Below are 14,104 nucleotides of genomic sequence, written 5' to 3' on the forward strand. Positions count from 1 at the left end.
GGAGGCAGAGACAGGTGGATTTCTGTGAGTTTGAGGCCAGCCTGGTCTACAAAGCTACACAGAGAAGCTCTGTCTCGAAAACAAAAAACAAAAAACAAAAAAAAAAACAAAACAAAAAACCCAAATAAATAAATAAAAAAGAAGGAAAGGAAAGAATAAACAAGAGGAAACATGCACACTAGTTAATGGCCTGTGGGGCAGTGTGAGTGTGCATGTTTTTCTTATCAGTTAATAACTGTTAACACTGAAAGGCTGTGGAAGCAGGATGACAGCTCACTGAAGCCTGGATTTGACTATAAGAGGTTATGAATTCATCCATCCAGAAAGTCTGTTTCCATAGCTCAGTCCTCATGTCCTTGAAAGGTGGATATGAGCTTCACATATATATATATATATATATATATATATATATATATATATATTTTAGTTTTTCCAGTCGGGGTTTCTCTGTGTAGCCCTGGCTGTCCTAGAACTCACTCTGTAGACCAAGCTGGCCTCAAATTCACAGAGCTCCACCTGCCTCTGCCTCCTGAGTGCTGAGTGTGAGCCACCACTGCCCAACTGAACTTCACTCTCTTGATGGCAGAAAACTCACAGTAAGGGGAACGGCCCAGGACTCACACAGACACTCTGCCTGGTCCTAGAATGCTCTGACTGTAGGCAGGATTTGGGGCTACATTGTCCCTTCTGGTACTGCTGAGGACAAGACCATGGGCTGGGCTTAGAGGGACAGGACTGCGGAATTTTTAGAGGCCCTGGTGAACGGTCTCCTGCGGGAAGCAGCGCTGGGGGATTCACCAAGGAGCTGGGGGATAGGAGGGCTGCAGTGCTCTGGGGGAAGGGCTGGATGGTTGTGGTTGACCACCTGCTGTTTCACATCACCCTGAAGGTGACAAGAGATGTGTATGAGCCATCACCTCACTGTTCCCCACAGGAACTCTACCTGGGCCCCCACCTACAGACACCATCCGGCCTGAGAAGCCTCGGGTTCCTCCCTGCTCACCCGCCTTCTTACGGCAGATACACCGGGGCCTTGAAATAACACATCTTTATTTTCACCATCATTTCCACATCATTTGCCTATGATTCATTTGTTGTCAAGAGGCATTAAAACCCTCAAACCCCAGCTCCCAGGCACCCACTAGTCCCTGTCTTCTCTTCCTACGTCCCAGCACTATCCTCCCCATAATGCCTTGCAACCGCTAACACACACTATGGAAGCCCCTCTTCCTACAGATAGGGCTTCCACTGGGGGTTGGGACGAGGGGGTTGAGGCCACTCCAGGTTATATTCACCCAGGTTGCTGCCCAAGATTCTGGCCTCAACCCTCGTCTCAGGTAGCTCTGATGGGAAGTTTGGACTACAGATGACCTCATGAATTCAAGAAGCCCTGGGAAAGGGAAGAGGCATCTCATGTAGAATCCCCCTCCTCGTCGTCCCCGCTCCCCCGCACCCCCCCCCGCCCCAGTTCCAGAGGCTGTGTTTTTCTGAGAGTCCCCACCCCCTCACTTTATCTGACTGGTTTTTCTTCATACCTTAAGGCCTGGGCTGGGGTCCCTTCCCCATCATTGTTTCCAACTGGCCCAGAGTGTACATTTCCATCGCCTCTGTGCCACGTGCACACACTGAGGCAGAGCAGGGTTGACTCTCAAACCATCTTATCCCACTAGGGCTTTGAGTCTCCTGGACCTCCTCTAGGGGTGCACCAGAAGCTAGAAGGGGAGGAAGAGGGTGAGGGGTGAGGAGAGGGTGGGAGCAGGTCGGGTGAGGGGAGCTACTGTGGTTGGGTTATCTGATGTGGGAGCCAGGTGTGCAGCTTCAGGGCTCCAGGGTGGGGGAAGAGCAGCCTGAGGCAGGAGACACTGCAGAAGCAGCCAGGCAGAGCTGAAAAGATTTGGGTGAATGAAAGAGAACACATCTCCTGTCAGGAGCCCCGACATCCTGGTCCTTGGTCTCCTAAGCTCTGGGGTATACCCTTCTTCCCCAGCTTCTTCATTCCCAGAGAGACAGTCAGTCTTTTCTCAAAACATGTGGTGGAGGGAGGGGAGGCCATGGGATGTGTGGCAGCGGGGACAGGGTCTATCCTTATCCTGAATCAGAGCAGTTGGAGACAGTTGCTGGTCTGTCATCTCGGTTGGGGGTTATGGGTGGAGAGGGCTTTGCAGGAGGAGATAAGATAATAGTGCCCAGGGCCAGATGGAGTACCATCAACAAGATCCCCACCACCAGGTCCTCCGGCCTCTGCAGGGGCTGCCCTGGCTCAATCCTGATTCTGGGGCACATGGCATGACACTGGGTGTGCCCAGCTTCCAGGCATGGTTGAGTATCCACTTAACCCTTTTAGAGGGTGGACCTTGTGAGTTCCAGCTCCTGCCCTCTCCAGCCCTGGTTTGGGGGAGGAGCTTGTGGAAGGTGGTTGGAAGGAAGATATGACTGGGTAAAGGAGAACATCCCTGAAGGATGAGGAAAACATCACAGCAAAGGCTGACATTTCTCAAGCACTTATTGAGGGATTAGACATGATTCCCAGTGCTCTTTATTTAGTCATCGTGTACCTTTCTTTAGGAAACAATGACACTCTTTACAGGAGAGACGGAGGACATGTCCTGAGCACAGGTGGGACTGGGTCCCATCCTGCCCCTGGATGCTGTTTCTGCTGCCTTAGATGAAGCCCTACCAGGCACAATGCCACAATCCTCCCTTATGTTGTCTTTATAAAGACTCTGTGTTGCCATTCCTAAGAGAAGAAACTGAGGCTCAGACAGCCAAGCCATTTCCCCCAAGGTTACTTGAACAGTACTAAGATGACCACCTCTTTTTATCATCACCATCACCATCACCATCATCATCATTATTTTGTTTTTGTTTTTGTTTTTGTTTGTTTTTTGAGACAGGGTCTCACTGTAGTCTTGGCTGGCCTGGAGCTCGATATGTAGACAGGTTGGCCTGGAACTCACAATGATCCACCTGCTTCTCAAGTGTTGGGATTTATTTGTGTGGGGGTGGAAGAGAATTGGGGGGTAGCAGGCATGCACACTACAATGCAAGTGTGGCAGAGAACAATTTATGAGTCTGTTCTTGCCTTCTACCATATCCCAGGTCCCAGGGACTGGCCTCAGGTCATTAAGCTTGATGGCCATCTCACTGGCCCAAAAAGACCAACCCTTAAATGCCATGCTCTTATTCATTTATTGGCTTTTTGGACCAAGACTGGGGAGACAGGTGGAGAAAGAGGTGATAAGACCACAGAGCTCATCTGCCTGAGTGGCCCTCATGGCCCAGTACCACGTCTACTGTAGTAGCATTTACCAAGTAAAACAACAAACAACCAAATGACCAATGACTGGTAATCTTACAGGGCAAAGGACTGTGCAGGTGTTGCGTATCCGTCTCCTCTAAGATCAAAATACTCCATCCTGAAGGGGAGCTCCTTAAGCAGGGAGGTAAACAACAACAAAAGAGCTTCAGGAAGTCCCTGAAAATTGAGCAGATTCACTAATGCCCCTCCCTGTTGGAGTAACCAGAACCCAGCATCGAGGAGTACTCTCAGACAAGAAAGGCTACCAGGAAGAGGCAGAAAACAGTAGAGCAGCTTGGAAGAGGTTTAGGAAAGCAACGGAGGCACCTGGAAAGGACACTCTCCCACCTATTGAGCTGCCTGCATGCTGCACAGTGTGTTCCAGGTTCCCAGCTTTGTGAGCTGTCACCTATCCCGGGGTGGGTTTGCATGATGCAGCTGTCTTTGAGTTATTTCTGCTCCTGTAAGTAACCCCTCACCCATACTCCTATAAACTAATTCCAATAAAACTCACTGTCTCACCAAGTTGGCCTTTGGTGGTATCTGTACTTTGGTCTGTCATAGGTTCCCTGTCTGGGGAGAGTAGATGTATGTGTTGCATCTCCCAGGAAAAGTTTTGTCATGAAACAGCAAGAGCCACCAATATCCCTTCTGCCACCCCTTTGTTCTCTGCTCCAGCACCTCAAGTCCTTCCTGTAAACACAGCAGAAAGCAAGGAGTCCCTTAGGGTGGGGTTTCTATCAGAGAGGAAGTGGAAGCTGGCTTCCCCCATCTCTTTTTTTATCGTTTCCCCCATCCCCTTTTTATCACCTAGGACTGATTCAGAATCCACTCCCTTGTGCCTCTAGGGCTCCTGGTGAGAAAGGATTCTGCACTGAAGTCAACATGACTTTCTCCTGGTGAGAAAGGATTCTGCACTGAAGTCAGCATGACTGGGTTGGGGGCACACACAAAGGACACCAGCTTCTCATGCCTGGCCAGGTTGCCTTCAGCTCCCAGGCTTTGCCAGGATAGGCTTTCCTGGGGTCCACTATCAGGATCACTTGATCTATGTGGGCTATGTTAGAAGGCAGTGGGAGAAATGGTAGCCAGGTGCCAACCAAGGTGGGGCACTTGCCCTTTCGTCTGCCCAGTTGCCATAGGTGTTCACAGATGGCTGCAAGAACTTTAGTTAAATGGGTTTGGGTGAGGGTGGCAAGGGCCTTTGCAGAGTCCTGGAACTGAGAACCAGTGAAAAAGGAAGAAGGGAGAACTCATTCCTCCTTCAAAGCGAAATAAGAACTGTCAAGTTTGTCACTTCCCTCCAGGGTCTGGACATCTAAAGAGAGCTCTGCCCAGAGCCCCAGGGCTGCCTGGGATTTCCTCCAGCTTCCTTTCATTGGCAGTATAGAACCTAACAGGCTGTGCCTTTCTTTCTGGGCCCAAAGCTCAGAGGAGATTTGCATCTTGGGATTTGATACTTGATTTTCCCCTTCTTGAGTGTCCTACATCCTATAACCCTGGGTCCCGACCCTCAGCTCAGATCTGGTCTAATTTACAGGTGTCTGTATAGACTTCAGCGGAGGGAGTGGCGTGGCGTGGGGTGGTTTGGCCGGAAGAGCATAGGCAAGCTCCCCACATTCCTGCCAAGGAAATAATCTTTCCAAACATTCTTTTTTACCTGAGAATGCACTTCTCCTTACCCACCCCTTCCTCACCAGTTCTGTCTTCAACACTGAACAGAGGAGTCCCCAATTAATGCACAAGGTTGGCCTTCGCTCCATCTCCTTCAATACTGTCCCCAACTAATGCACAAAGGCTGACCTGCAGGAGGGCTGGCCTTGGCTCCATCTCCTTCAACACTGACCTAAGTTTTGGAAGATTCAAGGCCCAGAGAAGTGTCACAAGCATTAGATGGGCTGGAGAGATAGCTTAGTGGTTAAGGACACTTGTTCTTGAAGAGGACCCATGTTTGATTCCCAGGACCCACATGGTGGCTCACATTTGTAACTCCAGTCTCAGGGGATCCAATGCCCTCTTCTGACTTCCTGGGCACCAGGCAAGCACACACTAGGTACACTAGGTACGTACAGACAAAATATGCATACACATAAAAAAATCTGAAAAAAAAGTAGAGACTCCTGGATGACAAAAGGAGGAATCAGAAGATTTAAGCAGCCTAACATGGGATAAATTGTTAGAGAGACATGAATATCTGAATTCTGCGTTCTCAATTGGTATGAATTCCAATCTGGCCAAATAGAGGAGAGCGATACAATGGAGGCTTTACAGATAGGTAGTTGTTATATAGGTTTTGAAGCCACATGGACTTAACTGTTCAACTTCCCAAGTCCAAGGGAAAGATATATATCAGCATAAACATTTCCATTTCATTTTCTTGCAGGGACCCCAGCAAAATGTTGGTTGGTTGTTTTGAGAAAGTTTCTTGATACAAAGCTCCAGTTGGCCTTGGAATCCTCCTGCCCCTGCCTCTGGAGCACTGGAATTACAGACCTATGACACCCTGCTGGCTTTCAGAAGAACTGGTTTCTTGTGAATAGTAGATCTTTCCAAGAGACACAGACACGGGTGGCATGTTGTGTTATACTCATCCATCCACATGTTCAGCTGGATCCACAGGGGCTCTGCTTTGTTCCAGGCTGGTAAACAAGCTTGAAACAGATGCCACACTTTCTGTACAGCACCATAAAAGTGTGATTTTACCCAAATGGGGCCAGCAGGGCAGGAATGGGAGTCCAGGATGAAGAATCTGGGAAAACTACGAAGTCTGAGCTGGAGACTTATAGAGCAAAAGGAACCCCATCTTATTGGGGCACTATAAGGGCAAAGAACAAGGCAGGTTCTACAGGGGGGCAGTGTGCAGAAGGCTAACAGCATGGGCCCCAAAGTGTAGTCTGGGGCCCCTGTGAGTCTTGGAGACCCTGCAAAAGCAAAGGTTTCAACTCTTTTTATAATAACACTATGAAGACACTATTTACCTTTTTTTATTCCTATTCCCAAAGTTACAGTGCCTTCCTTTCCCCAAAGTGGCTTCCATGATGATGTGGCTACCACAGCAGGCTGAATGCCGAAACTGATAAAGAATGTAGCCCAACATTAAAGAGCTTTGAGAAACAGTATCATTGTCTTAAATTAGTGCTGCTCCCAAGAATGACTATTTTAAATAATAATTGCTTAATATTAATGTCTAACAGATTTGTTTTTAGTATATTTAGAAGCTTAATAAATATGTACTTTAAATTTTTCATATCATAAATAGTGCCAGTTTTTTTTTTTTTATTTTTGCGACAGCCTCTCAGATAGCTCAGGTTGGCCTTGAACTCTTGACCATTTTGTTTCCATGTTCTAAGGGCCGGGATCACAGCTATATACCATCACACCTAGCAGCTAGATATAATGTACATAAGTAAAAGTTCCCAGGGTTCCTTGTTTTTAAGAGGCAAGGGGGTCCTGAGAACGTCTGAGAACTTCTGGACTGGCAGGCTCTGAGATGCACATGTGGAGAGCTGGATGGAACCACTGTTGGATACAGCAGTGGCTTAAGTTTCAACATCTGGCGTGGGGACACAAGGACCCTGGAGAGATAGAGGTGGCATTACAGTGCACCCTGGGATATGTGAGTGACAAAGCGGCACGAGCAAAGGTGACAGATCAAATCTGATTCTTGACACTTATGCAGAGCCTCCTGCTCTGAGCTGCCACCATTCACCTCGCTTATGGGTGTAATCCACATATCATGAAGTCGGGAGTTAAGTAGTGCTGGTTTTGGTTTTAGTTTTCCTTAGTTTGTTGGTTTGTGGGGAGGGAGTTGGAAAAGAAAGGATATAACTGAAGAAGTTGGGTACCGCAGTAACCATATTCTTTGAATCCAGATGTAGATTCTGCCCCTCAGCCCCCAAGAATCCGGTTTCAGTTGGGTTCAATTTGGCTCTCCTTAAATGACTCACCTGCCCTCTGGTGGCCAGATGGCCCAATGACACATTCTTTAGGTGATGATTATTAGGGACCATAAGAAACCCCTAGCAAGAGGCTGAGATCTGAAGAAGAGGCTATAGACATCAGTTCTGGGGACAATCAAGTGACCCAGAAAGAATCCGTGGTCAGAGCATGGGAACAATGTCACCTCCTTAGTACACATTTATTTGACCACCCTGCAGCCCAACAATGATGCTGTCAGGCCTTTCTGATTGATGGTTACCTGCAAGATAATGTGATGAATTCTTTACACAGGTTGACGTATAGCAACAGTGACCCATCAAGGTGGCTACTGTCACTGTTGCCATTTTATAGAGGAAGAAACCAAGGCTCAAAAACATCATGTGACAACCTCAGAACGGGGTGTAGTTTCCGCCCTTAACTGTTACTCTCGGTGGCTTACGCTGCTACTGTCTCCAATGGTCTGTTTGTGGGCCTGTACATTCAAACTTTGGAAAGAATACACAGTCGGATTTCTGGACAACCTCAGGTTTCTCACTCTTAGCACAGGTGGGGCTCAGAGGCAACAAGTACAAAGTCTTGACCTTGGGAGGTCCCTGCTTGAGGTGTCCAGTGTACTGGGGTAAGAGGAGGGGAACACCATCAGGTGACTTCAGCAGCAGGACCTCAGGGCTTTGCTGTAGGGTAGTAACTCCCCCTAGTGGTGAGTCTCAAGATAAGTCTCCAGGTGAGGTTTGACTGGGGATGGGGGCTCAAGGAACTGGGTAGAGAGGGGGGTCTCCTTCCCCAGAACCACAAGGAAGCCACTGGAATACTTCTACCTTCTCCCCAAGCCAGAGCAGTCCTCTGAAAAAGTTCCTGCCTGGGCTAGATAGAATGAAAAGAAATATATCTCAAGGTCATGTCAAGGTCACCCTTGATTCTGGGGGATATCCTGCACCTAATGGCTCTCTGAAATAAAAGAAAACCAGGGTGAGGGGAGATGGGAGGAGAAGAGGGGTGTAAAATGAATACATTTAATTAATTTTTAAAAAATAGAAAATTCATCTTCCTCAATAGGAGGCCAGCCAAAGTCCAGCACAGCTCCAGGCTCCCCTTGATTGGCATTAAGACTTTCATTGGAATATTTCTCAGCCCAGCTCTTCTGTCTCACATTATCCCATACAACCTCTCTCCAGTAAAACTCTGGCCCTCAAACTCCATTTTAGAATCTGCTTCCCTTGAACCCCTCACAACACAACCCGGTATATGGCATGTATACGGCGACTCGGAGTGGTTAGTTGTCTGCAGCAGTGAGCCCCGCCACACAGCATCCCCTCTCTCATACTACCAGGGGTTATCATCCAGGCAGAGCTGGTTCTGCCCCTTGGGGACCTGGAAGAACGGTCACCCCTGCACACAAGGCATGCAGTACCTTGGCTCTGCACGCAGGTGCAAAGGTCCCTTTAAGAGATAAGCTTAGCCCACTCCCACTCTCTTTTTTGACATTTCTCTGAGGAGGCAGACAAATCTCTGTCTATCCGTCTCTTTATCTCTCTCTTCCCTTCTCCCCTCCCTTCCCTTCTCCCAATAAAACTTCCTCCCCATGTAAGTTCTGGTGTATTCATCCCTCACCCACCATGGCATCCACCAAGGTTCCTTTTGTACCACATATCACATCACCAGGAGCATTGAGTTTGAAATTAGTCCATGCTATATAGTAAGTCTATGCTATATAGTAAGTCCAGCCTGTGCTGTATGGTAAGACTCTGTCTCCAAAAATAAGGCATTAGGGAAAGCTGCTTGGGGTAGACCACTTCTGTGATAATAAAAATGTTCTGATGCACATGGTCCCTAATGGTAGTTCTGAGGCCACTGAGCACTTGTCCCGTTGAAGAACCGAATGCTTACTTTGGTTTGATTTTTTTCCCCACAGAGTTATGAGAGGTTTTTTATTTTATTTTTTGTAATGCTTAGTAGAAGTGGCTTGTTTTGTTTTGTTTCTTGAGACAGGATCTCTCTATGTAGCTATTGCCATCCTGGAACTCACGTTGTAGGCCAGGCTGGCCTTGAACCCACAGAGATCTGCCTGCCTCTGCCTTCCAAGTGCTGGAATTAAAAATGTACACTACCATGCCCTGTCTTTGGTTTGATTTTGGTGATTTTAAATATAAGTGTGGGACAGTGACAGACGCCTTTAATCCGAGTACTCAGGAGGCAGAGGCAGGTCCATCTCTGAGTACAAGGTCATCCTGATCTACAAAGACAGCTAGGGATACACAGAGAAAACCTGTCTTGAAAAGCCAATAAATACATAAATAAAATAAAAAATTAAGTTGCTCAACAGTGAGGTATAGAACAAAAGCTTGGTGTTTGAACACTCATCACTCTGGTCTGATTCTAATGTTTCCCAGATTGTGTGCTTGCTCTTCTGGATCATCTCTAGGAACACTGGGATTTATGACACTGTTTCTCAGTTCCACAGACAGGCCTGACATAGGTAACTATGGGTTTTCTTTCTCTAAGTTGACTTATTTCTCATGACAAAGCCCTCCAGCCCTCTCTTTAGTTCCTCGACTTTCATCTCATTCCACTGGCACATTTTAGCCTGGGGCTTGAAATCTTTTCAGATGCTTCTGCAAATTAAATTACACCCCAGGTTTCTGTCATTTGCAGTTTTCAGTGCCGAGTCCTTGGTTGGGAATTCTTGTTTTCTATATCTGTCTTACTCCTCTGGGCCCCCAAGGAGTCATAGTTATACAAGCACAGGGGTACTTGTAGCACTCCGAGGCACTGGCCTAACCACTGTCTCCAGCGCAAAGACTACTATTATCAGTAGGTCTTTGGTTTCATTCTCGATGTCCTTTGGTAAGTGCCACACCTGATTGAGGCCAACACATTAGGCCAGGTGCTTCTTGGGGGTAGAGCATTATGATCCCGCACTTCCAGTTTCCCCATCTCTGCATAGAAACTCTCCTTAGGGTGATAAGCAAGACTGCAAACATTTACCACCCCGCTTAACTCTATAGAGGGCAGTAGAACATTGCAATTAACAAAAGGCTTCCAGAGACAGCTGCCCAGGTCTGAACCCCACCTCTCACTCACCACCTGTGTAGCTTTGGGCAACTAATCCCCTCTGCCATGTGGGAACCACAATAGCGCATCTTTCTTAGGGTCCTAATAAATATCAAGCAGGTTGGTTTTCATGAGGCGTTTATTTACAGCGGTACTTGTCACAAAGTAAGTGCTGTGTATGGATGAGCCACTTTTATCACCATCAGCAAAGCATTTTCATTGGTTTATTTGGCAAGCTCTTGGAAAACGTTTTTTTTCCCTCTTTGGAGGTAGGCTCTTTAGATGTCTACCTTCTGCCATGTTTGTCATTTGTCTCAGCCATGACTATTGGCCTGGCTGGGACTCCCCTACTTCCTTCCACTTAGACAGCAGGAGGATTTGCCTAGCTCAGGAAATCTTGCTGATTTTCCATGTTGGTGTCTGTCCATTTCTCCTTCATGTCTAATAAAATACCTCTCAGAAGTGTGAGCTCTTTCAACGCCTACCTTTGCGTGTTCAGAATAAACAAACTAGATGCTCCTAAACCCTACCTGGCCCTGTTTTGTTTTCCTCCCAGTTCCTAGGCTTCCCTTGGGAGGCTCCCTCAGTGGTGGTGGGCCCTTGGGCTGAGTAACTGGCCTTCTCTGGCCCGTTAGTTTCATTGAGAGGGCAGGAAGGGAAGAGGACAGAAAGAGAGGCTTTCCAAAGACTGACAAGACAATAGCAGCACACGGGGCTGAGGTGGAGAATCCAAAAGCCAGGCCTCACTCAGGGAGGCCGGAGTGCCTTCCCTCCTCCTTTGGATGGGTGAGTGGGTTTTTTACTCAGGATAAAAAGAAAGTCCAGATGAAGGTTTGCTCTAAAATCCAGGGCTTCCTCAAATCTTGGGTCAACTACCAGAGCAGTGGTAAACAGGCTTGATATAAAATGGCCCAGGACCATAAGTTCCAAGTTTCTCCAGGCCTGGGGATGTTTCTACTTGTAAGAGCCCCAGTAGACCACGCTCTCCTCTAATAGCAGGTTCTCATCATAAAGGGGTTGCAGTAGCTTAGCAATTTTCAAACTTTCCCTCCCATTGAATAGTGAGCTGGATCAATGTGTTCTGCAGCTAAAATCAAAGGTCTCTCTAGTTTTTTTTGTGGAGTAACAATAATCATCAATGTACAGTATCTTCACACACACACACACACTCATAAATCGCTAATTCAGGTGTTGCCACCTCAGTGTTAGAACACAGTATAGGTGGGGTGTAATCCTGTAAGACAACCATGATCCAATAAATCTTAAATGAAGTCTTCTGACTGCCATTATGCAATACAAGAATGTGGCCCCAGATATTTTCCAATTGAATTCTGGGAAACATAGGGCCAGGTGGGCACTAATGATTCTTTCAATGTTAAATGTTTTCTCCCCCAGGATTTTCAGGGAAATTTTTTTTTAATGTAGATAGAAGGACACATCTGGGGCTCAATTCCCACTGACATTAGCATTCTGCTGGTGCTTTCAATGTGGCTGTGTTCCCCAAATCTAACATTTACCTGAGGGCCTTCTGTGAGTCCCCCTATGAGAACCTCTTCTGTATGGGTCCCACACACTTACAACCCATTATCAGAAAGGGGTGTGCTGGGGGTGAGCAAGATCAGGGTTCCAAACTCCCGGGCTGGGCTGGGCTGCTGCAGAGGAAGAAGTAGAGTTTGAAGATACATACCTAGTCCATCACCTGTTCATTTCATAGATCTACACTGACTATGAAGTGGTGGAATGAGGGAATCAGGAGGGAACTGGCCCCATATCACTGTACCCCACACATTCTGACCACCTCTCCACTTATCCCGAGGTGTGGAGTACTCCTGTCTGGTTTTCTATCTGTAAAGCAGGCTTGGAGGCCCACGTGGGCAGCTCTTGGTTTTCCTCCATCCCCCTCTACCAGATGGACACTGCTGATCCAAATGGGAGTGTTGGGAAAGCTGAAATGACTTTTGGGACATTCTTGGTGACCAGAGGGTGAGGCCCAAGAAAGAGGTGTTTTCCTAGGTAGGTGGTAAGGCACTGGCAGGGTAAGGGGTGAAGACAGGGCTGGGAATTTCCTGAAAGTTGGGGACATTTGGTCCGGGCACATCTGTAGGTGAGAGAAGAGATCCCAGTATCTCCAGGCTGAGGGACCCTGGGCTTGATGACAAGGACAGAGGTGTCTCCATTCATGGTCCTGCTGGGAGTCTGACTTTGTTACTTGGGCTTGTGTTCCATTCCAGGGGCCTTTCCTCGGGTGTTTTTCTAGGTCAGTGGTTCTGGGAATGAAGAAGAAGGCCCATACCACAGGTGCTGGCCTGGGGGTTCCCATAACAAATCCTGAAAGGCTGGAACTACAGTGCTAGGTGAGTACTCGTTGGCTAATGTGATTGTGTGTTTGGTCATCTTGGCAGTGAATGAGTCTGTGAATATAATGGCAGAGGAAGGAGACCCCACAGTGAGCTACTGCCCTGGGATGGAATAGCACACACTGGCGGCAGGATGAGATGGGAGGCAGGGGATTGTGGGTAAGTTGTGTACCCTTTTTGGCAGGGGTAGGGGATTTCCCACCAAGCTCTGGGCAGGTGGGGCCAGAGTCAGGGGAGGTACAGGTAGCTGTCCCTGAGGCATGGGCACATTTCTCCTGCCTGCCTCCCTTGAAACGAGCAGCAGCCCCTAATAGTGGGAACATGCTTAGGCAGGGCTCTGCCTGCAGCCTCTGCCCTCTACCCCCACTTGACTTTCTTTGTCAAATGAATAGCAGTCTCTCATAACTCAAGTCTCAAGGGACAGGGCCAACCTGTGGTCTGCAGGAAAGGGAGACAGGCTGGGCAGGGGAAAGGTTGGGCTAGACAGACACGGGCGATGGCAGAGGAAGGACTGAACTCCAGAAGGGGCAGGAGGCACTGCTGGGCTGCAACCAGCCCAGAGCTTGGGTACAGGGCCCTGGAGGAGCGGCCCCACCCAGGCACCACTGTGGGTCACCCTGGTCAGGAGATCTCATTGCCAAACACCTCTAGCACAAGGGGTGTGAGCTTCATGCTGTTCTCGGGCTGGAAGGAGAGGGAGCGGTACTGTTTAGAGTGTTCCTCGTTGAGGCTTCTCAGGTCAGCCAACTTCTGGATCATCTTGGCATAGAGCTGGTGGCTGCCTGGGGGTGGGTGGCGGCAGCGGATGTAAGTCTGCAGTGTGTTGGATAGACGGTCCTGAATGGCTTCAACCAGCTTGGCATCCTGTACCCCAGGTCGGTCTGTGTCACAGGGGATGGAGGGAGACACAGGGGTGCTCAGATGAATTCCTCAATGCTCAGTTTCGAAATATCCACCCACACAGATACCCATATCAGCATTCCCCCAACGACAACCCACTGCATTTGGGACCAAGTCCTTCCATGAGCGCCTCTGGATCTGTTCCCACCTTGTCACTCCTTCTGCCTCTAGGCTCAGTCTTTGGTATTCTTATCCTCCACAGTGGCCAACCGATCTTCTCTCTGCCTGGGAGTCAGCTCTTGTCTACTTGCCTGACTGACAGATCACTGGGGACCAGACTCAAAGCCCTTCCTGAAGGCTGTCCCCCAATACCCTCCACCTCCCTGCTCCAGGTAACCTCAGGATGTCTCCTGTAGCATCACACCATCTTCATATTCAAAACTCTTATCATATTGCAAATGAGTAGATACTAGCATTTGCTTCCCCTAACCTTCATGAGAGAAAAGTCTATCCTTTTTGCTGAGACTCCCTGCGCCTTGCCCAGTGCCTGGCCATAGTAAGTGCTCAGGAAATCATTATTGAGCATGTGAATGAGTGATACATGCCAGCTGGGCAGCGG

At 48.3% G+C, this 14,104-nt stretch overlaps 1 protein-coding gene across 1 annotated transcript in view; it reads right to left on the reverse strand.

Annotated features, from left to right (window-relative positions):
* Positions 1-10,409: 10,409 nt before the first annotated feature.
* Positions 10,410-14,104, reverse strand: part of Vdr (vitamin D receptor) — a 53,590-nt gene continuing 49,895 nt past the window's right edge. Inside the window, exon 10 of the mRNA XM_027396425.2 lies at positions 10,410-13,526. Within this exon, the coding sequence (XP_027252226.1) occupies positions 13,267-13,526 (260 nt within the window). The 3' untranslated portion in view covers positions 10,410-13,266. The remainder of the gene's footprint in view (positions 13,527-14,104) is intronic.

Source organism: Cricetulus griseus, chromosome 2, assembly GCF_003668045.3.
Source record: "Cricetulus griseus strain 17A/GY chromosome 2, alternate assembly CriGri-PICRH-1.0, whole genome shotgun sequence".
Taxonomy (NCBI): Eukaryota; Metazoa; Chordata; class Mammalia; order Rodentia; family Cricetidae; genus Cricetulus; species Cricetulus griseus.